Source organism: Punica granatum, chromosome 6, assembly GCF_007655135.1.
Source record: "Punica granatum isolate Tunisia-2019 chromosome 6, ASM765513v2, whole genome shotgun sequence".
In the NCBI taxonomy this organism is placed as follows: Eukaryota; Viridiplantae; Streptophyta; class Magnoliopsida; order Myrtales; family Lythraceae; genus Punica; species Punica granatum.
This window is the reverse complement of record NC_045132.1, coordinates 22,990,649-23,015,426: the sequence shown is the minus strand read 5'-3', so window position 1 is coordinate 23,015,426 and position 24,778 is coordinate 22,990,649. Positions and strand designations below refer to the sequence as shown.

Below are 24,778 nucleotides of genomic sequence, written 5' to 3'. Positions count from 1 at the left end.
GGAGTGAAAATGAGAATATGATTTTAGGATGCGCCAATGTGGAGCTATATATATCGTTTTCGAGGAAATCTTACAGAAATGATTATGTTCAATGGACCAACCTGGTGAGTGTTGGAGGGATAATACGATGTTCTCTTTGGATAATTTTGCCAATTAGAGAACGTTTATCCACAAAATAAAAATGCATTGGAAAAAGGATGTAGCGCAATGACGCTCTCACTGTTTAATCATGAGGTTGCAAATTCGATTCGCGTGGTGAAATTAATTATATCCATTTATTAGTTATTAAGATTTCATTTTATTGTATTAAATTTAGAGCGTGTCTTGTAACCGAAAAAGAGAATGAATGAGAATCATAGACTGAGGTTGATTTTGGATAAGGATTATCTCATTTTCTATGGCAAGAAAATAGTGATAAGGATTATATTCTAGTCACGGGCTGCCTTTGAAGTGATTAAGATAATATTTTGAGAGAAAATGACAAGATGTCCCATTCTCACTCTCCTCTTGAATATCAAATGTACCATCAAAAAAATTGGAAAAAAGGAGATCAGCGGTGATGGTCGGTTTTCAGGCCCCCGCTACCGAGAATTTGCTCTCCCCTCCCCCTCCTCGAAGAGAGTAAGGGAGGACGGAGAGAGGGGTGGTGGTGGCCCGGGCGACTTGGTTTTACGACTAAGGTGTGGGTCTCGCCGCCTCGGCCTAGAACTCCGTTGGAAGTAATGGGCCAGGACCCAAATTTCTTCCAAGTTCTGAGCCCATCTCACTAATTAAGAGTGCGTTTGAATTTAGAGTTGAGTTGAGTTGAGTTTTGGTTTTAATTGTTTTGTAATTATTGTATTGTTGAATTATGAGAAAAAGTGTGAAAAAATAATAAATAATTGAGAGAAAACAATGATTAAGTAATGATTGTGTTGTTGAATTGTGAAAAAGTAATGAATAGTTGAGAGAATTTAATATTAAAAATTGAATTGAATGGTTAAAAAAATTTTAAAAATGAAAAAAAGTAATGATTATGATGTTGAATTGAAGATAAGTGGAATTGAGATAAAAAAAATTTCAGAAAACAAACACACTCTAAATTGCTGAAACAAGTGGATCGGGGCATATAATTTCCCTTATGACAAATGATATTCAACGCCGATTTGCATTCATGTGCTTAAACTTCGATGAGGATATTAATTCCTAGAAGCACTCTAATCAAACCGTGTTGCTCTGGACCAATCCGAACCACTGGCTCGTGGGGTCGCACGACTTATCTCCCTGCAAGCACTTGCAGGCGTTTGTAATCAACAATCCCTTTCCGTCTACATCCAAGCACACGGTGCTCCCATCCATGGCCTTGGCCGATAGGTGCAGTCCTGAATTCGATACCATGTCCCATTGTGAAGTTGAACTTGGAGCAAGTCGTGGTGGCTTCTGAGGCCCAACCGCTTGAAGGAAGGATTTGGTTCCTTCGGCTTGGAGGAACCTCTGGGGACCGTACATCCACGCCTGTGCCGCCCTGCAGGAGCTGAGTCGCAGTGACCTGGTTGGTGGCCCATTTGTGACACAGAGTCCGGTCTGCGGGTGGAAGAGGATCATGTGCATCCGTTTCAATGGCAGTCCTGTACATTATATTAATAGTTAATATATCGCAACATCAAATTGTATGCAGTTAATTTCGAATATCACACATTAATCATACCAAACTCAAATAAAAAAAAGCCGGAAAACCGAACTTGTACTTACCCCTATAAGGAATTTGAAGGGAGGACAACCTCGTCAACAAGGTGAGGTTTCGAACGTTGCTCCAGTTGTCGTCCAACAGCCCATAGAACTCTTCCATATCCATCACCCCTTCCCTGAGATAGTAACTCCCTTGGAGAGCCCATATGGCGAAGTCCCAGTCCTCCGTCGCCGCCATCGCCAAGATGCAGGGCAGGTACCGGTTGTCACCTGCATTGGTCCCACGACCATCCACCCCGAACTCACTTAGGAATAATGGGCTGAGGTTCTTGCGGGCGAGGAAGCCAGCCCGGGCCATGACTCTACTGGATATGTTCCCACACAGATCGTTGAGGTTTCCTGCCGTCCACCTTCGCCCGTCGCTGAAACTATACCAGTGAACCTCGAACACGAGCTTCCTCGCGAACGAGACATGGATGGACCTGTTTTGGAGGAAGGAGAGGTCCGTGTCATAGTTCAGTCCCGAAAGGATCACTAGGACATTCGGATTCGTGGTGTGTACCGCCTCCGCGCCTTGTTGCATGTACCTATTAAAAAGGAATGTTTTCCCAATGTGTGTGAATATTAACAAGGTCTCAGAAAATTACAATTGACATGGGAAAACATGCGATTAATTTTACTGAAATGATACATAAATCTTTTACTACGGTAGATGCGTACTTGTACCAATCGTCTACATTTGATCTTGGGCCGCGAAGCTCGTTCCTGAGGCTCATGCCAATGACGTTTGGAAAACTGGTAGCTAACCTTGCCATCTTAATTAGGCCGTTCACCCAAAGGTTGGGATCGAAGAACTTGTCTCCGAAGAATCCATTTCCGTCGCTCCACTGACAACACCAGCCAGGTACAGTTAGATGGTTATCAAGGACGATCATCACATTGTTTCGCTGAAACCTCGCCAGCATTGCCTGTCAGGCAACGGCCAAATCAATTCATCATTGAGTCACTTGAACATCACACTTGACGTGTAAGGCTAAATATTAAAGAGAGTATTATCAGCGTAACATTGACTTAATATCATAAATCAATAGACGTGTTCTTCCTTTTTTCAGAACAGTCTATATACCTTAAAAGCATCTATCAGGGTAAGATCAGGAGCCCAGGAATTGTTGGCTGCAATGCCGGCGAGGGCTTGGCTCAGCCCGAGGCCCTGGAACGACTGGTTCACGGTGCGGGAAGCCAATGAACCGTTGGTGACCAACTCGAGAGGCCAAGTGAACCTGACACAATTAAATCCCATCGACTTGATCTTCTTCATGATCACGTCAGCAGGCTGCTTGCTGAGCCCCTCGGCCAGCATGGGCTGGAGGTGGCTTGGCCAGTTAACGCACGCAAGCTTAACCCGCCGCCCCGCCCCGTCCACGATCCACCGTGAGTCAGTGAAGAGCGGCCCTTGCGCCTGCACTGCTATTGGCCCAACCTGGACTAAGCCAATGCACGAATATGATACTAAAAGGAGCAGCGTAAGTGGGGAATGTAGCTCCTTTGTAAGGATCAGTGCCATTGTATGTACGATGTTGGAGAAGCTCTGAGGAAAAGGAAGGGGGCCTAGCGGGAGAAAGAGGAGATATATATGTATATATATATATATATATGTATACGTATGTATGTATATAAAGAGATTTAGAATGTTTGGGAGAAATCCAACCTACTATTCATAGGTTGTGTACTGATATTTATACAGTAATTGTGTACAAGATTTTGAATACAAGTATGGAAAGTGTATCAAATTTATCGAACCTACTATTCATAGGTTGTGTACTGATATTTATACAGTAATTGTGTACAAGATTTTGAATACAAGTATGGAAAGTGTATCAAATTTATTGTACACAATTAATGACTTGTTATCTACGACTATCCTTCCTTATACTCCCCCGCAAGCGCAACAGGGACGGAGCAACGTTGAGCTTGGACCTAAGTGCCGAGAAGCGAGAACTAGTAAGTCCCTTGGTAAGACCGTCAGCAAGTTGATCATCTGTGCTGATGAAGCGGATGAGCAGCTGCCTTTGAGTTACACGCTCGCGTACAAAATGATAATCAATTTCAATATGTTTTGTCCGAGCATGAAATACAGGATTTGTTGTGAGGTAGATAGCTGAGATGTTGTCACACCATAGAATTGGTGGACTAGATAAACGAACTCCCAATTCCAAAAGTAAGGATTGAATCCAGATAACTTCGGCAGTAGCATTAGCCAGACTCTTATACTCTGACTCGGTGCTGGAGCGGGCTACAGTTCGCTGCTTCTTGGAGCTCCAAGAAATCGGATTAGGACCACGAAAAATAGCGAAACCACTGACAGAGCGACGATCATCGGGATTGCCAGCCCAATCTGCATCAGAGAAGCCATGCAGGGAAGATATGGGGCCCGGTTTAAAAAGAAGTCCATAAGTAATAGTACCCTTGAGATACCGAAGAATGCGCTTTACCGCCGCCCAGTGAACCGTAGTAGGTGTATGCATGAATTGACATACTTGGTTGACAGCAAATGCAATGTCTGGTCTCGTGAGAGTCAAATATATTGAAGACTCCCAACAATACTCCGATATAGAGAAGGATCCTCAAAAGTGTCACCATCATGGAGAGAAAGACGAGCGCCCGAGGCAACAGGCGAACTAATGGGCTTGCAATCCAGCATGGAACTCCGCAAAAGAATATCATGAATATATTTTGCCTGAGTGAGATGTAGCCCTGGCTTGTCAAACGTAGCCTCCATACCAAGAAAATAGTTGAGCGGTCCTAAGTCTTTCATCGCAAACTCCTGATGAAGAGCAGTCATTAGTGAATCAAAAGGAGCTCCCGGAGTTCCCGTGAGAATAATGTCGTCAACATACACAAGAATGAGAATAGTGTAAGTCCTGCTTCGTAAGATGAATAGGGACGAGTCTGCAATGGAGCCAATAAATCCCAAGCTTAGAAGAAAATTACTCAGACGTTGGAACCAAGCGCGGGGGGCTTGCTTGAGACCATAGAGAGAGCGTCTCAGGCGACAGACATGGTCCGAACGGAGAGGATCGACAAATCCAGGAGGCTGACTCATATAAACTTCCTCACTAAGATGACCATGGAGAAAAGCATTCTTCACATCCAGCTGTCTGATAGGCCACCGAAAAGAGACAGCTATAGAAAGAACAGCTCTAATGGTAACTGGCTTGATGACAGGGCTAAAGGTCTCTTCATAATCGATACCTTCCCGCTGATTAAATCCCTTGGCAACAAGACGAGCTTTATACCTATCAATGGTGCCATCAGCCTTCTGTTGGATCTTGTAAACCCATTTGCAGCCAATGATATTTCTCGAAGGAGAAGCAGGAACTAGGTCCCATGTATGATTATTAATAAGAGCTTGGAACTCCTCTTCCATAGCAGCTCTCCAATGTGGATCCTTTTGTGCTTTAGAGAAGGTACGGGGTTCCTGTAGATCAGCAGAAACAGAGAAGGCAGCTGGATGCCAAGATATGACAAAACGAGGAGCAGGAAGAGTCCCATCACGAGACCTAGTTACCATAGAATGAGTCCTCTGAGGAGCAGGATTATTAGCCTGAGCAACCCGTGCAGAGTTCGTAGAATCATCAGACTGATTGATGACTCGAGAAACCGGAGATGTAACACCACCATTATGTCCAGGAGAATCTGCAAGTTCAGGAGAGCTAGTATTTCTAGGAGGATCACCTTTATTATTAGTGGACATTGGCACGGGAAACACTGGAAGAGGGATGTCAAATAAAGATGTGTCTGTAGAAGATGTATTATTTGGGGATAATAATGGCGGACCTGGAGCATGTACGGGTGAAAGAGGAGTCTGTCTGCAACCCGCCGGGACAAATGACCCAGAACGATATGGGAAGGACTGCTCATCAAAAATCACTTGGGAGGATATAAACATACGACCAGATATTGGATCTAGACATTGATATCCCTGATAATGAGTGGGATAACCAAGGAAAACACAAGGGACAGACCGAGGCTCTAATTTATGACGAGTATAGGGACGTAGGTAGGGAAAGCAAAGACACCCGAAAACCTTTAAGGTAGAGTAATTTGGAGGTCGTGCATGGACAAGCTCAAATGGAGACTTAAACTTAAGTGATTTAACAGGAAGACGATTAATGAGTAAACTGCAGTTTCAAAGGCATAATTCCAGAATTTTGGAGGTAAAGAGGCATGGAAGAGCAAGGTAAGTCCCATTTCAACAATGTGTCGATGCTTACGTTCTGCAGAGCCATTTTGCTGAGGGACGTGGGGGCACGAGATACGATGGAATATGCCATTGTTCTGAAGTTCAGCTTGAAAGGCGTGAGAGTGAAATTCCTTAGCTCCATCAGACTGTAGGAATTTGATTTTGCGACCAAATAGATTTTCGACCTGTAAGCAAAAAGCATGAAAGATAGACAGGGCTTCGGAGCAGGATTTCATCATATAGAACCATGAGAATTTGTTGTAGTCATCAAGAAAGTGAATATAATATTGATATCCAGTATGAGAAGTAATAGGTGTAGGCCCCCAGATATCAGTATGAATGAGTTCAAGAAAGACATTGCTTTAATTATGAGTAAGTGGAAAAGAGCGGTTCACAATTTTCCCTTGTTGACAAGCGAAACATATATGACCACTGTCATCATTATTCAATGAAACAGACGCAGGTAAAGCACGACGAACAATAGGAAAAGAAGGATGTCCAAGACGTTGATGCCACAATGTAGCAGACTTGGAGGTAGTAAGGAGAGTATGTGGAACACGGGTACATCTGTCTTCCGGTTGGAAACAGTACAGGCCATCTTTAACTGGTCCCCGCATTAGCTTCCGGTGCGTGTGAAGGTCCTTTACAACAAAGAAATCAGGATGAAGTTCAAATAAGCAAGTATTGTCTCGAGTGAATTTAGAAATGGAGAGTAAATTTTTAGAAATTTTAGGACAGTGAAGAATATTTTTCATGTGTAGAGGACGAATATAGGATGGAAAATAAGAAGAACCCGTGGTTACTACGGGTATAGATTTACCATCTCCTAAGAACAGCTGGCTCGATGTTGGATAATCATCCTGAACATGCAGATTTGCCAGGTCAGTGCTGATGTGATGAGTGGCTCTTGAGTCAACATACCAGTTGAGATCATGGATCCCTGCAGAAGAGGCTTGGGCAAAATGAGCCTGCCCATCACGAGTCTAACAAAAAATAGCAGAATGTCCAACACGGTTACAAATCTGACAAATCAGATTATTAATAGGAGCAGCTGAAGGCCCGGTGCCATATGGAGGCCCATGAAGAGATGGGCCAGGTTGGATGTTCTGCCCAATAACCGGTGGGCTGGAGAGATACGAATACTGGGCCGAGTTGCAAGCCAGGTTATGAAAATGACTCGATTGCCAGGTCTGACCCGATTGCCATCCGCGTCCTCCTCCTCCTCCATTTCCTGCAAAATTAGGGTTTCCGCCTCCATTAACAGAAATCAGTCCTCCAAAACTAGGGTTTCCACCTCCTACAAAATTAGGGTTTCCGCCTCCCTTGTTCTTCCCTTTTCCTCCATTGTTCTTGTTCTTTCCACCCTTGAAATTACCACGTCCCTTTCCTCCATTTCCGTCGGAGTAATGCACTTCGACAGGCGGTGGTCCGAGAAGTCCTGAGATCGGTGCCATGACCGATTGTGTCACGGTGGAGGCAGAAAGGCGTCGAGACTCATTATGAATGAGGAGATTGGTAAGTTCATCGGTTGTCATGGCAGTGAGAGACGGAGAGAGTGCGAGAACTAGCGGTTCCCAATCTAACCCGAGACCTGTTACAATGGCTCGATTAATTTGCTCAGATGATTTTGGTTTTCCAATCTGAGCAAATCTTGTTGCTAATTGTCGCACTGAATTGATGTATTTCAGTACTGTCTTGCCTTCTTTTCGCAGATCGCGCCATTGTTGTTCTAGAAAATCAATCTGAGCTGCTGTCTGTGCAAGAAACATAGTCTCGAGTGCGGTCCATGCTTCACGGGAAGTCTTCAGACCGACGATATTGCAGCCAATCTCTTCTGTCACAGCAAGCATAATACAGGTAAGAGCAAATTTGTCTCTCATTACCCACTGCCTGAAAGCTGGATTGGGAACAATGATACCATCCCTTGAAATTGTTTTCTCTGGAGCTGGAATATCCCCTTCGACATAGCCAAGTAGATCGTAAGTTTCCAGTAGTGCACTCATAATGCCCTGCCAGAAAAAATAATTATTGCCATTTAGCTTAACCGGTATGGTGGGGACTATTGCAGGTAGAGGTAGGAGCTGATTGGGATTGATTATTTCGGTGGAAACTGTTGCAGGTAGAGAGTGAGGTTGACTGGAATTGATTGTTCCAGAGGTAGAATTGGTTAAGGCAGAGATTGAATCAGCCATTGAAAACGATGGACTGTGATTGAGAATTGAAGGAAAGAAGATTGAAGGATGAGAAAGAAGAAAATTGATAATGCCCGATCTAGGGCTCTGATACCATAAAGAGATTTAGAATGTTTGGGAGAAATCCAACCTACTGTTCATAGGTTGTGTACTGATATTTATACAGTAATTATGTACAAGATTCTAAATACAAGAATGGAAAGTGTATCAAATTTATTATACACAATTAATGACTTGTTATCTACGACTATCCTTCCTTATAGTATATATGTATTATTTTCGAGGTAATTTAATAGGAATGAATAATTTTCCATGAACCAACCTGGGTGTGTGTGGGAGGGGTCAGTTCGATGTTTTCTTTGGATAATTTTACCAATTATAGAATTTTTATTTGCAAAACACAGCATGGGAATCATCGACGCAATAGTATAAAAACGTACATTTTGCATGAGAACCAAATAGTTATTATAAATTTGATTTGATGCAAACCTCATACGTATTCTAAAACTTAATTTGTGTGAATAAAATAGTTATTATAAATTTGATTTGATGCAAACCTCATACGTATTCTAAAACTTAATTTGTGTGAATAAAATAGTTATTATAAATTTGATCCATGATAATTTTGGGGAATCTCGAGAACTGATTAATTCTCACGCATTAAATTCTTTTGGTTACTTTACCTCTGCAACACGTTCTTGCTGCGTTGGAAATTGTCATTCGAACAACCAACATCAATTGATTTAAGTGATTCGGCACATATTTCGCTTAAATAAGGTCTCGAGTTCGAGTCATTATGAATATAAAAAATCCATGTTGGGTGAGTTTTACCTATTACCAAACTCGACTGAATTAGTCGGGGTCCAATTAGATTTTCGGATACTAAGATTCAGAACGAAAATTGTCTATCGAACATGTATCATGCATGATGGCGTCTTGGGCTGATAACGGAGCCAATTCCACAAAAAACCATTTCATATGTACATGTTTTTTTATATGTTCTAGCAGTGTCCATATTACATATACTGCACGCATTTGACATGTCTATCCTGAAGTCCTGGGCGACGTCTATATATATTGGACGCCTATCAAACCTGAGGGGACCTAACTCGAGAAATTGGAAGTAGGGGTCCCCGGCCAGATCCCTTGTTGCCGTCTTTCATGCTATATATGAGAAATGGACACTGAATGCTCAAAATCATGAGTGTTCTTTATTCACAAGACTCGAATCGAAAATGTTGAAAGAGTCGCCAAACCCGGAACCACCTGAACCCAATGCAAGTTGGTTTTCTTATGGATTACTTTGCCCAGTGACTTTCCTCAGAAAAATGCTAATTTTTTAATTGCTCATGATAATTATGAAAATGTTTTTTTTTGGATGCATGGAAAATTTCATTAATCAAAAGTAATTATATCAGAGGCCATTAACCCAGTACAACATGAGAGACTAAACCCTAAACTCTACCCCAAAAGGGAATTAATTAGTTGTGTACAAAATCAGGAGAGTTAAACATGTGACCGACTAAAGTAGCATTTACAATTTTTTGTGAGAGACGGGGGTAAACACTCAGCTTCGCTTTCACATCTGCAAAAACCTTCTGAACTATTGCCGCTGGAAGAGAGATATGCTTTTGGTAAATTCTGACATTCCTCTCTCGCCATATACAGTATATGTAGTGAGTCCAAAGAAGATTTAGGCAAATGACATCAAGCTTCTTCCCTCGAAGGGAAGTAATCCAGTTGATTTCCGTATTCCAACTCACCGTAGTTCGGTGCAAACCGATTCGAGCTAGCAGACTTTTCCAAATTCCTTGGGTAACAAGACATTCAAAAAAGAGGTGATCACGAGTCTCCCTCTGCATACTGCAAAATTCGCACTCAGTTGACGCAAGCTGAATCCCCCATTTTGATAGCCGGTCCTTAGTAGCTAGTTTATTATGAACACTGAGCCAGTTAATAAAAGAAGAGCGAGGAAAATGTCCATCAAACCATATTGCACTCCCCCATTCCACTTTTGGGCCTCTCGATCTAAGACACTGCCAGGCATTTGCAATAGAGAATTGTCCAGACTTCTGAGGGGTCCATAAGACTCTGTCCTGGTTAGAAGATTCGAGAGCTGTGGCCAAATCCCGAATCCAAGTAGCTCATGGGTCCGAACTCCTCGGCCAGTGCCATTGCCCTTCCACCAGAACTGCACTAACTGTTGTATGCTCCCTGAGTGAGGGGAAGCACTGAAGTCCTCTGTAATAATATTTGATCAACGGGCCAACAGGTAGCCAGGTATCATACCAAAAGGACACAGTTTTGCCTGAACCAACCTTGTATCTAATATAAGGGAACATGAGAGCTCTAATCTGCATTAATTTCCTCCAATTCCATGAGCAGTCTCCAGGCATCCGTAAAGACCAAAGACTACGGCCTTTTGTTAAGTATTTGTTTGCCCAAGCCACCCAGAGAGAGCTCGAATTTATAAGGAGAGACCATAAGTTCTTCAACACGCACACCTTGTTCCACAGAGTTAAATCCTTGATACCAAGACCTCCCTCAACTTTTGGGAGGCAAATGGTTTCCCAACTGATCTTGCCCCCACCTGCATATTGCTCGACACCTTTCCAGAGGAAGGATCGACACTTCTGTTGCACAAGTTTGATGACTTTTTTTGGGAGGATAAAGTGATAACACCAATAGCTGACCATACTAAAGAGCACAGAGTTGATCAACTGCACCTTTTCCTCCAATTATGAAAATGTTTCTAATTCATGATAGAGCAAATATCTAGCTGGCGTGGTGATTTGGGGGGACTGCTCATTCGTTAGAAAGATCGATGATATTGCGGTTCGATTTGTTACTGGAATGGGAATATATCTGATAGCAAAAAGCTTGAACTCGACAACGATTTGTTACTCACCTCGACAAGTCTTCTAAACTTCAAACATCGAAAAACCAACGTTTTCTATTTTTATAAAATTTTCTCTCAACTCTCTCGTGTTCGAGCTCTCCCAAAGCCTCCGTTAAGTTTTGCCCGAAATGATGACAAGTGAATGTTACAAATAGAGAATGAGTAAGGCGGTGTAGTGAAAAGCATGAGCTGGCGGTGAAATTGATTAGTGGAAGCGAGGTTGACTAAATAAAAGACATATTTGAAATTTATAATAATTAAATTAAACACATATACAAATATTTGATTTGAGCTGCAAAGTTTCAAGGGAAGGTTGCGGCAGGCCCAGTTGAATTTTTGAAAATGTAAAAGCAATACTTTAAACAAGATAAAATTAACCGATTATAAAATATACTGAAATGTCAGGTAATGAAATGTAAATACATGCGAGAAATCTGGGATGTTAGAGAAAAGGACATGATACCTTGGCACTTCTTAATGTAACTTAAATTTCTTTTATTGTGTTCACCCATAAGTTCTTTTATTACCATTATTGAGTAAACAATCATGCGATATGCACAATAAACTCTTCTAAAAAATTAACCTGACATGGAAAAAAAGTTATTATGACAACATTACAAATCGGAACGTTTTCAAAGGCAAACACAACCGGAAGAACACATCAAATAGATTACTTTTCCTTTCTGTTTTCCCTACTTTTTTTTTCTCCCCTAAACAAGGACAATTCATTCAGGCATTTTGAGGAAAGAAGGAATAACATGATAAAAAGGAAAAGGATTTTCCCTACTTTTAAAATTTAAGTCCTTATAACTTTCTTACAATTTTTTTTAATCCCCGTGACTCTATCAACATGTCCAAATAATACATGTATATGTCTATGTATATATAAGTTCACTTTTAGCCATGTTAATTTACATGCTATATAATCCCATGTTTTCATTAAGTTCCTCTCCATTTAAAAGAATATTTTCAATTCATTCGACCGTATTTAATCCTCAAATATCATGATATAATTCATATATTTGATCATTTAAACTATATGAAAGAATATTATTGGAGATCATGTTATGAATAGTCAAATATATTATATTCAAAAAAATTAGATTAAAATAGTTTTAAATTTAATGTAACTTGAATGGATTCGAGATATAATTTTAGTGTGAAATTAGTTCGTAACAACATGGGGATTTTCTTTAGTAGTTATTATACATATTATGAAGCATCTTGCTATATTGTCCCTCGTGTTTGGGCTCATTGGCAATCACGTCGCAAGATCGATACAAGTATTTGTACACACGCATTGTGTGGGATCTCTAAGCATATTACTGTATTTTTCTTTTTTTCGGTGAAAAATGATTTTTTTCCAGTGAAATATTTTCTCTTTTTTCTTTTTTTTCTATTTAAAGAACAAATGAAATATATATATATATATATATATATATATATTATACTACTTAGACATTTTGGTCTGAGTTGTTTTATACTTAATTTATTTTATAATGGGTAATGGTTACAAAAATGAGTTGAAATTTTTTCATTTACACGTGACTTCAGTCTTCATTTGTACCTTACAGAGATTTATTTTAGTGCCAAGTCTATATATGTATATATAAAGAAAAACGAAAGAGAGTTTGAGAACGACGGAAGGTAGTGGGGGCTGGCCGCTCCACCGTCGTTCTATGGTCTTTCGTCTTTTTCATTTTTTAAATTTTCTAAAAATTAGAACATTTGAATATTAGTAACCAAATTCTAAATTTTTTAAAAAGACAAAAAGATAAAATTTTGAAAAAAAAAACTTCTAAGAAATATTACGATACATCATAAGGACACGAAATTAAGATGATTAATAAATAGATTAACTCCTTAGAGAGGCTACAACGAGTTTAGTGGGTTGGTTGTTGGTTGAGAATCATCATTTGGGGGAACAGTTTTACATTTGAGAATCATCACGGGTTGGCAATTAGCAATACGAAGAGAATAGGAAAAAATTTTGTCCGATCCCTAAGTTACCTTGAAATCATATAAGACAACACTCATTATTGAGGACTATGTGGCCGACCAACCTATTTCGTGAGCTTGAAGGACATTCATATGGTCGATTTGGATTAATCAGACAAAAACTTGGACATCCCTTGTCGGTGGAGTGCATTGGCATCTCCTTGTGCATCGATTACAAACCATAAGTTTTTAGGTTTTATTCTTATCGGTAGAGTTACATGTGTCCATCTATATATATATATATATATATACATGCTTGACTGTAAGACAATTAATAGGTTCATAAAAGTAAATATTGTAATATCATATTTCGTGGGCTTGAAGGACATTCAGATGGCCGATTTGGATTAATCAGACAAAAACCCAGACATCCCTTGTCGGTGGAGTGCGTTGGCATCTCCTTGTGCATTGATTATAAACCATAAGTTTTTAGGTTTTATTCTTGTCGGTAGAGTTACATGTGTCCATCTATACATATATATATATACACTTGACTATAAGACAATTAATAGGTTCATAAAAGTAAATATTGTAATATCATAGGGATAAAAAGGTAAATCTATTATATAAATATGTTGAGTTGAATAGAGCGTAACAAATATTGACATAATTATAAATATATATAATTAGGATTAAATAGGACTAAATTAATAATAAATGCATAAAAATTAAGAGTTTATAAATAAAAATACATAATAAATTTTAATATATATGAATTGCATATAATTATGATTAAATAGGACTAAATTAATAATAAATGAATAAAAATTAAGAGTTTACAAAAAAATACTTAATAATTTTAATATATATGCATAAACATGTTTGCATGTGAAATATTTTAATTTTAATATATCCTCAAAATTTAAAATAATTACAAGATTATCCTCAAACCTTGGCATACAAATTTTGAATTGTAGAAATGATATATAGTTTTGAAAAAGTTTCATCACTACTCCTCTAATATAGTAGTAATATATGAATTAATCAATACTCCATAAGATATTTGGATATAATTATTAGATATTATATGTTACAGAAAAAGAATGATTTCTTTATTAATTTTTTGAAATTTAACTAAAAATAATTAAAGTCAAAGAGATAAATACAATTATATCTGTAATAAAAGTCTCATGCAACGGTCAAGAAAACTTGTTTTATTTATATCTTTGTTTTCTTGTATTAAATGGTCTCCCTTATAACTGAATATATATCTATTAATCTATATATATATAATTAGGATTAAATAGGACTAAATTGATAATAAATGCATAAAAATTAAGAGCAAAAATACTTAATAATTTTAATATATATGCATAAACATGTTTGCATGTGAAATATTTTTATTTTAATATATCCTCAAAACTAAAATAATTACAAGATTATCCTCAAAACTTGGCATACTGATTTTGAATGGTAGAAATGATATATAGTTTTGAAAAAGTTACATCACTACTCCTCCTCTAGTATAGTAGTAATATATGAATTAATCACAACTCCTTGAAATATTTGGATATAATTATTAGATATTTATATACTATAGAAAAAAAGAATGAAATCTTTATTAATATTTTGAATTTAACTAAAAATAATTAAAATTTGAAGAGGTAAATACAATTATATTTGTAGTAAAAGTCTTGTGCAACGCACATGTCAAGAAAACTTATTTTATTTATATCTTTGTTTTCTTGTATTAAATGGTCTCCCTTATAACTGAACATATATATATATATATATATATTATTGGACGCCATGGATATAAATGAAACTGAAAGAGCGATAAAAGGAAGTTTTTGACCTTTATCAGACCCTGTTAACGGGATTATCAAGTTCCTTTATTTCAAGTTGTTATTCAAATAATTAAATTTGCAAGGTTCCTTGTAATAAATTGTTAATAAGTATTTTAATAAATTATAAAATAATAATTATACTTTTAAAGAAAAAATCTTGCATATCGTTGAATGTGGAGGGAAAAAGAGAGAGGAAAAGGTGGGAGGGGGGAAAAATGGAAAGTCGAGCAATTAACAATCGTTTATTCATCTATTGGAGAAAGTCTTGTATACAACACTGATATCATGTAACAATGTCACGAGTCAATAAAGGTTTGTCATTTTAATTTTTAGTAGGTAAACAAAAATATTATATTGGCTCGCAAGATCTTCTCGATCTATTGACTCTTGCAAATTGAAGCATCAAACATCTATAATATGGGCATCTCAAGAATATTTAAATTGAGACGAAAGGCCTTCTTCGTTGTTTATATTACCATGTATATATATATATATATTTTTTTTTTTTTTTGCAAACAAGGTCCATAAGTATAGAAGAGAATGAGAGGAAAATAATGAGATACAAAGAGTCTAATTCGTAAAAGTCAAAATTCCTAAATTAAGGATTATGTTTAAAACTGCACCAAATCCTTTTCTTTTCTTTTTTTTCTGAATATCTCCTCCTATCTAATGTATATAAATGAATATTTTCAGAAGGTAAACAACATATTGTCTTTTCACACCGATGGAAAAACAATGCAGGAGAACAACGGAAGCATTGCTTGCGCTGCGGGAAAGCAATGAACTGAGAGAGACAATAAAAAATGGAAGAATTATAATGAAGCAGAAAGCTAAGGCTAACCAGTGACTTCACTCTTCGAGCTACCCGATAAAACATAACTCGAATATATCCATTTTTCGAAGAAATAATAGAACAAAGCTTCGGATGACGCTGTACAACCCCTGAACCTCCTCATTTAGTCCAATCTTATAGAATGATTCTCTAAAAAGCCATCGAACTTCTGAAGGGAGTAAGCTGCAATTTATCTCCTGTACATAACTGATGGGACGCAAAAAAATATTGTCGACACCTAAACCCAGAGGACATTGTCAGTAAAGCCTTATTCGGGTTTGAATGGAACTACGGCAGATGGGACATAGTTGTAAATCTTCACCACACGCGCAACACGTCTGCAATTCATACAAAAGGAAGAGGAGGTTAGTGTGATTCTTCTCTGAATGAAACCATGAAATATTCACGTGATGAGCTAAAGCAGAATTACCCAAACGTACGTACCTGATGACCGCAACCAAAGGCCATGTCCTTCGGATTAGCTAGACATATTGGGCAAATCTGTCCAAACCAAAAAGAAGCTTCAGTATGGATCTTTAAAAATGATAGTTGCATATGCGTTGCCAAAAGAGATTCGGTGTTGCTAACTATTTAGTCCTGCCGATTGCAATGTAGAACAAAAACCAAGTCAGGGTAAAATAATTCGTAGGTTCATTCACCTGAGTATCATAAGAAGTGCTTGCAGGAGGGGCAGTGCTGATCGGGGAGCTGTATCCACTGTAATAATGTTGAGTTTCATTCTGCTGAAAGCTGTTCATGCGGCTCGGCTGTTTTGGCCGATTGTTAAATGAAGAGGACCCATAAACAGGTGGAGGAAGAGGGATCCTGTCCGGTGAAGCCCCATTTTGCTGGCTGCTCCATGAGATCAGAACGAGATCAATTCATTAAGAACATACGGGAATGGAGGATTAAAGATCTGTCAGATAACTAGATTAAAATAAAGTGCTTACCCCAATATGCCAAGCTCGAGAGTCGCTTTGTACTGAGAAGGTATTTCCATTAGTGCGGACAGAGCAAACTCTGTCTGCTTCCGTGACGGATTGGTGTTCTTGGACATGATTTCCGTGAAGTTGACAAACTAATATAGACATGAAAATCAATATTATCCAATGGCAAGCGTCAAATCCAGATTATAAGATGACAACACATGCCAAATAGCGCATTCAAAATAAATGTTGAACCAGGGCTGAGGAATTTACCTGGAAGTTATCGAAGGCCCGAGCAGGAATGTTATCATCAAACTCCCTCATCATGTCCCAAGGCCCATCACCGACCCCAACTAGAACGATCGACAAAGGGTAGTTGCTGCAACCAAATGCATTAATAAATAAATGTTTTGCTGGAAAATAGGGGGGGAGAAGCAAACTGGAGCTTCAAATAATTAGGACTCACCTTGCTTTGACAATTGCATTGATCGTTTTCTGCTCTTGTGGACTGAGCTGGCCCGTCTGTGTATCGACACTCCTTGTCACCTGAAAGGCTACAGGGTAAGACTAGACAGAAAGCATGTATGATAGAAATTGAGAGATTTACGCCCTTAAGAAAACACTATGCTATTGCACAAAAGCTTCTCAAGTCTCGAGCGTAACATTCTCGATAGTTATTCTCATGGTAAATTGCGCATGGTTGGTTTAAAACATGTACCTGTCCATCAGCAATTATCAGCAACACATGGTACTGGCCACTGCTCTGCTCGACGATCGTCGTGGCCATCTCAATGATAGGCGCAAAAGATGTGGGACCTGCCGCAGCAAAAAATAATATCATTATCTGTATGTAGATCAGTAAAAGTGGAGATAATACTTAAAAGGGGACAAAAACAGAGACATATTGAATGCATTGCTGTTAGGTCTGGCACCTGCAAGCCGAAGGCGAGGAACTATTTCTCTGTATCGAGTCAGAACCTCCTCGAAACCAATGCAGAATCTATCTTCAGGGTAGAAACTGAAGACATCTTGATCATGTGTTGTTGCTGCACAGGAAAATTACAATCAGCAATCTTTTCAGAATCATAGGAAATATAGTAGCATAAAATCAGCATACCATCTCCAAATCCATAACAAGGGATTAAGTTATCCTCATCGAATGCAGACAGAGTCTTCCCGATGATAGAGATTGCTTCTTCATAAGGATTGGGATCATTCCCAATATGGTGAAGGCTTTTGCGGTTGAATGACCTGGAACCTGATGCAGTGAAAAATGCGGTAAGCAGATGAAACTTGGAGTTATATCGGTATTTGTCCCGCAAGCAGGATGAGAATAGAGCATGCAAACCTGTCCACTCATTGCTCTTCGTGAAATCAATACCGACGATTAAGTTGGAAGACTCGAGACCAGCTTGGGCAAGTGCAGCAGTCACCTGTTTCCAGATTATGATCATTACAACTGAGACTCTGAACAGACTTTCGTAAGGCAGATCAGAATCACTAGGAAAAATTGAGTGTAGACGCAAATACAAAAACTCAACAACTTCAAAGTGGTAATTAGAATATCTATATCCACATCTAGAGTTCGTAAAGTCGCAACAATTTGCCATCTGAGCACTAGGCCATTTCAATTTCCGACCCTGATCATAACTAATATGATTCAGCAAAGTTCGCCCAAAGGAGCTCCTAAACACCTCGATTCCATGTTTGATGAAATTGGATGGACACGAACTGTACAGTGTATTCTCATCCTTCATACTAAAGAACAGCAAAAACACTTTCAGCAGCTGGGAAGAGCAATCTAACCTCGTCCAAGGAGCGGTAGTTGTCGGCGATCCTCGAATACTTCCTCTCAAGCCTCTTCTGGCGCGGAGGGGTCGGCGCCCCGTAACCATAAGAGGACGACGAAGACGAGGAAGGAGGAGGCGCGTAGTGATGCTGAGGCGTGTAGTACTGATCCTGCTGGCTGTACGGCGAGGTCCCGTATTGGCTCCACCGATCAACTGCCCCAAAGCCTCCGCCGAACGACCTCCTTGAACTCCCTTTCGATCCTTTCCCTCCCATTAAACCTTATTCTTCACAAAATCAATCCGCAGATTCTTCGGATGGACCCTTCTCCCCTGCAGGCAGACTTATATATCAATCATCACGCAGAGTTTTTCTTCAATGCCTAATCAACAGAGTGAAACAACCAAGAAACTGTGATGGTTGACTTCTGAGAATTCCCGGGCAACCCCAAAAATTCAATTTTTTGCCGAGTTCAATGAAAACTCAATCACACACATATGAAACGGCGACCAAGAAAACGACGGCGGCTCGAGACGACCGCTTCAAATTTACACAGAGACACCAACAGGGCAAGCAATCGAGCAAACCGTTTACCTGACAGTCGGAGAAATCCTTCGAGAGACAGCGATTGGAACCGGAAATAACCTTAAAAACTTGTTCTTTCTTCTAAAAAACTGCTGGGTGCGATGAAATTTGCGGAGTTGAAGAAATGAAGATAGGTGAATCCTGCACGTTACCTGCAGAGCAAGGAACCACCCCACTAATCAATCAGCGATATCTTATATATATATATATATATATATATGTATGTATGTATACTTATAGAAAACCGGGAGAAAAGTCAAACCTTGTTTCCTTCCTAATCCAACGTGTTTTTTTTTGTAAATCTTGAACAAAATCAGGGGATGCCCGATCCTTATCTGTAGCCGATCCCAAGAGTCCCCCAATATCAGATTCCGTCCCGCGAAATTTATGCATCAATTATTTATTACGGGGTTTTTTTTTTTTTTTGTTTCCGCGTGATTCTTGCTTGTCACATTGCTTGTTCGATTGAATATTTCCAAGAAAACTCAACCGGATCAAACGTTGTCTTTGTAGGCCTGACGGAAAAATGCATCCTTTTCTCGACAGTGATTGATTGATGGTGTCATATTGAGTCTCTTGGAGGGTATGTGGAGTGTATGGGTGGGGCATGATTCTTGTGGTTCGAGAATGCTGCGCGAACGAACTCATAGAAAGGCTGGAAATTGCAGATAGCATGTTTTAATGATAGAATTTGATTGATTGGATATATGTCTCGAGACTTACGGGATTGGACGACAGTGCTAGGAAATTGTATCGCGAAGACCTCATTTTTCTTAGTCTACGCCGAAGTCAAGCGGGTATGGAAAGTTCTCCTATCTAACGTGCATCTAACGTGCACGGATTCGGATTTGGTAGGTGCGGCGTGGTCCTTTCGTTCAGATTCATGAAAATCAAGTGGCACGTGTCAGCCTGCGACCGATGGGTCGGCTTTCGTCAAGAAATTGGTGCACACTTGAATGCGCCCATGGATCAAAACACCTCTCATGGGCCCCAAGAAGGCTTGCGAGACCATCTAGACGGACTGGTTTTAAGTTCGGCATTTCCCGTATCTTGTTCTTGTTGGTCGTGTTCGTTTACGTCAGACTCGATGAGTCGATGTGCCGTTCAGTGGAAAGGTGTCTGGCGGACTATCCGTTAGATAGCCGGTTATGGAAATCGAGGGTTTCGGTCGGGGCAATTCGAGCGTTTTGGTCGGGACAATTGGGAAGTTGCAAAGTTGCTATGGGCTGATTTGGAGACCGTGAAGTTGGTCTTGGAGGAGGCGCAGTGGCCACATGAAGAACGGTACAGTGTTCGGAAAGCCCAAAGGTCCATTGAGTCAGCCCAACATGGCCTCCGATGAGGCGAAAAGAGACTGAATCCAACCCATCTCGATCTAGGTTCGAGGAGGCCAATATGGCATGATAAAATAGTCACGGTCAACATGTTTCCGTGTTACTTAGAATTTGACGAAATTAAATAACACAAAATTTATCTCATTGAAATTCAAGATGGTTGTTCTTAAAATAGATATCATTTAAGAAAGTAGAGCTTATATTATATGTGATTGAGCGCACCCAGTGTCCAACATCGATACGACTCGTGTGATTAATATTTCAAGAAAGAAAAAATATGTCAGCTTGCATTTGGTTTTCAAATTGGATCATGATTCAACTCAATTTGATTTTTTTTAATAATTGCAAGTGTTGCAGGCATATAGATTGGTGAAAAGATATATATATATATATGTGTGTGAAAATAGATAGATAATTTATTTGATTAGGAAAAAATATGAGTGAAAAACTGTTATCAAATGAAAAAAAAAAAAGATAAAATAGTAATGATCGTAGTAGTGTTAAATTTCGAAAAAGAATAGAGTTAATTAATTAGAGTAAAAAATTTTATTCGAATGTATTCCCCCCTCGACTTAGTCGAATATGGAGCTCACATTGACCTTAACACCCAATTCAATTCTCCCACATACTATGCTTGTCCAGAGGTCAAAGTAAACTATCTAACTTGATCTGATAATACCACGTGGCAGAATTTAGTTGACCTCTTACCGTACACTGCACCACACCGAACACAAACATCAGATTAATTATTAAAATTAATATTTTTATTTTCCTATTTTCTGAATAATAATTATTTAATTATTTATTATTATTTCCTGAAAAAGACAGAGGAGACTGGTTGGTAGCTTCGGCACCCCTTCGTCCGTCCTTGCTCTCTTTCTCTTCTTCTTCTTCTCCCCTAAGGTACGATCCGCTTCCGTTCAATTCCCCGATTCCGATCCCAGAAGACGGAAAACGCTTCCCGCGCTGCTCGCCGGAATTGATTGAACTGTTCCTCCTCCTGCTGGAGCTCTAGGATTCTGGCTTTTGGTGGGGTATAATTGGAGCAGCTGTTCCGGATTGACATAAAGTCGCCGCTGGCGATGGTATTTGATCGGACCGGCTAGCGGCGGTTGATCCAGAATTCTCGAATTTGCAATGGCAGCTGCTGGCGATGAGGATCCCGATGCCGTCCTTAGTGACGTGGAAGGAGACGATCCGGTGCCAATCACCATTTCGGAGCCCTCCCCGGAGGACTTATCGGTGGAGAGGTTCCGGGAGCTGATGACAGAGCTCGACCGCGAGAGGCAGGCCCGTGCGGCCGCGGAGAACTCTAAGTCCGAGCTGCAGGTCCAATTCGGCCGCCTGAAGGCGCTCGCCCACGAGGCGATTAAGAAGCGGGATCAATGCACGAGAGAGAGGGATGAGGCCCTGCGCGAGAAAGAGGAGCTTCTGCAGTGGAAGGAGAAGATATCTGCGGAGTTGGAGGATGCTAGTCGGGTGAAAGATGACGCTTTGAGCCAGAAGGATCAAATCGCGAGACAATTAGATGAGACGGTGAAGTCTAAGGATAACTTGAAATCGGAAATTGAGAGTTCTGCTCATATGCTCGTGACTGGCATTGAGAAGATATCGGGGAAAGTGAGTAACTTTAAGAATTTCTCTGCGGGAGGATTGCCGAGGTCGCAGAAGTACACAGGACTGGCTGCAATTGCATACGGAGTCATTAAGAGGACTAATGAGATTGTTGAGGAGCTTGTTAGGCAGGTCAATGTGGCAGAGAAGTCCAGGAATGAAGCGAGGGAACAGATGGAGCAGAGGAACTATGAGATTGCAATTGAGGTTTCACAGCTCGAAGCGGCCATCAGCAGGTTGAAGGAAGAGGTTGCAAAGAAGAGCGGTGCGTTAGAGAGTTTGGAGAAGGCTGTGGGCGAAAAGGACGAGACAATTGCTGACACTGAGAGAGTGATGATGGAGAAAGTGAATCTGTTGGAGAGGGAGAATTCTGAGTTGAAAGAATTTGTCGGGGAGATTGATGATAAATTGAATAGTTTGGAATCGAGGATGGAAATGCTAAGACCCTTTTTGATTGAACAGCTGGATTTTGTGACGAAGATTCATGAAAAGGCTTGTGATGTTATTAAGATAGTTGACGCCAGTAATTCAGATCAGTCGGACTTATCCGGATCCCTGTTTCTCCCACAGGACACAGATGTGGAGGAAAATATACATGCTTCATTAGCAGGGACGAAGTCCATTTATGAATTGATGAGGGTTGTCGTAGAAAAGACTAAGGATTTAGTAGACGAGAAGAATCTTGAGATAAAGGGTATAAATGAAACAGTAGATCGGTTGGTGAAGGAAAAAGAGCAAATCGGATCATTGCTTAGAAGCGCGCTTTCAAAGAGGATGGCATTGGACCCATCTTCTCGAACCAATGAGTTGCTTCAGGTTGCTGAGAATGGCTTAAGGGAGGCCGGAATTGAGTTCAAATTTAGCAAACATTTGGGAGATAAGAAAGCTTCAGCTGCCACTGAAGCAAAAACGCTGGAGAAGCGAGAAGATGAAATATACACTTTGGTCAGTTCCACTTATCCAAACATAATTGACCTTTTTCCTTTGATCTGGAAAAGTCTAATTTGTACTTGTCACCTGACTCCATATATCTTGCTCGTGGCTTCACAGGCTGGTGCTTTGGAGAATATTATTAAGGAATCTCAACTTGAGATCATTGATCAAAGACATTGCATAGAGGAGCTGAGGTATCTTTCCTAGTCATCTATGTCCTGGAAACACACTCACTTCGTTCTGCTCGGTTGTTGGATCTGTTGAATATTTGACTTTGTGGTTCATGGTGCCTTCAATATCTTTGGCCTGTTTAGTAGATTATTTGATCCAAATGTTTCTTCAGTTGTCTCTCTGCCTTCTCTTTTCCTAGCTGGTGGAGATTCAGTAAATGGGAACTGGTGATTGAGTAATAGGAGAAATCCGAGATTGTAGTACTGACCGTTCTGTTTTGTGTGCTGCTTTGCTGGATTAAGGGCAGAGTTAAGTTCACTTAAACAACATGTAGAGGCACAAGTGAAGGAGCTCAATAACAGAAAGCTTCGGATAGAGGAACTGGAAGAGAAGGAGAGGGTGGCAAACGAAAGTGTGAGTTCCCCTACGGATTTTGCATGTTCCTTTTATGCCCCTTAAGTTAGCTTGTGAATATCATCAACCTGATAGGCAATACAGACATCGTTTACACTAAGCCATGTGGTCATGAATCACGGAAATTATGTTTAATCAATTTATTGAAATGGTGTTTGGGATTTTTAGATCGAAGGGCTGATGATGGATATTGCCTCTGCCGAAGAAGAAATAGCTAGATGGAAAGGAGCGGCAGAGCAAGAAGCTGCTGCTGGAGGAGCAGTCGAGCAAGAATTGACAGCACAGGTTTGGTTTTTTAATTGGCTCTAATTTTTTAGTCCAACTATCAAACATATAAGTAGTGCCTGGTCATTTTGTGGGTAACTCGGTTTGTTACATCACTAGGTGATAGTTCTCATCGCTGGGAAGACGGATCCATATTGGATTCAAATCAAGTGATAGTGTAGGTACCATGTAGATGCAAATATTCAAAGTATTGGCTTCACAGAGTATAGGTTTTTGAGTGTATAGAATTACAAAAGGCCATCCTGTTTGCGATTGGAAAAAGAAGAAATTGGGGTTTTGTCTGGGGGATGGGAAGTATATTGAGCTGGAGCAGCGTTCTTACAGTTAAGAACTACCTTATTCCTATTCGCCAAGATACTATAGAATGAGCAAGCAGAGTTCTCGACTACGGGAGGGAAGTTGACCATCAAATATAGAGTTATCGAGCTCCGGATGTTTAGAATCGAGCAAGTATCAAGACTTCCCTTCCTCCGTTTGCTTGTAGCTAACTGACAATCTCATTACTAGTGGAACTCCGTTAAGAGTTGAAACACGGGGGTATTCTTGTTTTTAAGTTGTCCAGTTATATGTCCCTGCAGTTGGCCACTCTCAAGCAAGAGCTGGAGGAGGCAAAGCAGGCCATGTTGGAGTTTGAAAAGAAGCTGAAATTCAAGGAAGAGACGGCGGCCGCTGCCATGGCTGCAAGAGACGCAGCCGAGAAGTCGCTGAGGTTGGCCGACTTGAGAGCCTCGAGGTTAAGAGATAGGGTAGAAGAATTGACCCATCAACTCGAGGAGTCCGAATCGCAGAGGGACGCCAGGCGGTCTAGGAACGGTCCACGGTATGTGTGCTGGCCTTGGCAATGGCTCGGGCTGGACTTTGTGGGAATCCAAAGATCCGAGGCCCCACAACAGAGCTCTAACGAGATGGAGCTTTCCGAACCATTTTTATAATGATTTCACTAAAGAAAACCCACAGCTTTCATCTGATGTAATTATTTCGACGCTGTTGAGCAAAAAAGGAGAAATCACGAGTGCTTGCATTAAGTTGCTTTGTTCTTCATAAAGGTCTGCGTTGTTCACTGATGCGGCATCTCGATGGCGCGTAAGGCATTGTTTCTTGTTCCGCTG

The 24,778-nt window shown here is 40.2% G+C and overlaps 3 protein-coding genes across 6 annotated transcripts; 1 reads left to right on the top strand and 2 right to left on the bottom strand.

Annotated features, from left to right (window-relative positions):
• Positions 1 to 1,042: 1,042 nt before the first annotated feature.
• Positions 1,043 to 3,278, bottom strand: LOC116211233 (glycosyl hydrolase 5 family protein-like). 2 transcript variants are annotated; one of them, XM_031545517.1, is made up of 4 exons: positions 2,795 to 3,278; positions 2,389 to 2,636; positions 1,732 to 2,255; positions 1,043 to 1,607 (listed from the first exon to the last, which is right to left on the bottom strand). In XM_031545517.1, exons 1-4 carry the CDS (start codon positions 3,230 to 3,232, stop codon positions 1,201 to 1,203), a joined length of 1,617 nt encoding a protein of 538 aa, XP_031401377.1. In that variant the 5' UTR covers positions 3,233 to 3,278; the 3' UTR covers positions 1,043 to 1,200. The 2 variants fall into 2 exon arrangements, with proteins under 2 accessions (XP_031401377.1, XP_031401378.1); XM_031545518.1 differs by having other exon boundaries at positions 2,389 to 2,555.
• A 12,327-nt stretch (positions 3,279 to 15,605) lies between these two features.
• Positions 15,606 to 19,257, bottom strand: LOC116211235 (E3 ubiquitin-protein ligase RGLG5-like). 3 transcript variants are annotated; one of them, XM_031545522.1, is made up of 13 exons: positions 19,181 to 19,257; positions 18,928 to 19,070; positions 18,352 to 18,665; positions 17,894 to 17,978; positions 17,663 to 17,803; positions 17,478 to 17,591; positions 17,264 to 17,361; positions 17,012 to 17,091; positions 16,819 to 16,924; positions 16,570 to 16,697; positions 16,279 to 16,471; positions 16,064 to 16,120; positions 15,606 to 15,957 (listed from the first exon to the last, which is right to left on the bottom strand). In XM_031545522.1, the coding sequence occupies exons 3-13, from the start codon at positions 18,607 to 18,609 to the stop codon at positions 15,877 to 15,879; spliced, it is 1,341 nt and encodes a 446-aa protein (XP_031401382.1). In that variant the 5' UTR covers positions 18,610 to 18,665; positions 18,928 to 19,070; positions 19,181 to 19,257; the 3' UTR covers positions 15,606 to 15,876. The 3 variants fall into 3 exon arrangements, with proteins under 3 accessions (XP_031401382.1, XP_031401381.1, XP_031401383.1); XM_031545521.1 differs by lacking the exon at positions 19,181 to 19,257 and having other exon boundaries at positions 18,928 to 19,101; XM_031545523.1 differs by lacking the exons at positions 18,928 to 19,070; positions 19,181 to 19,257 and adding an exon at positions 19,071 to 19,090.
• Positions 19,258 to 21,091: 1,834 nt separating this feature from the next.
• LOC116210557 (uncharacterized protein At3g49055) lies at positions 21,092 to 24,733 on the top strand. The gene is made up of 5 exons (XM_031544455.1): positions 21,092 to 22,811; positions 22,917 to 22,993; positions 23,273 to 23,384; positions 23,553 to 23,669; positions 24,248 to 24,733. Exons 1-5 carry the CDS (start codon positions 21,390 to 21,392, stop codon positions 24,599 to 24,601), a joined length of 2,082 nt encoding a protein of 693 aa, XP_031400315.1. The 5' UTR covers positions 21,092 to 21,389; the 3' UTR covers positions 24,602 to 24,733.
• The last annotated feature ends 45 nt before the right edge of the window (positions 24,734 to 24,778 follow it).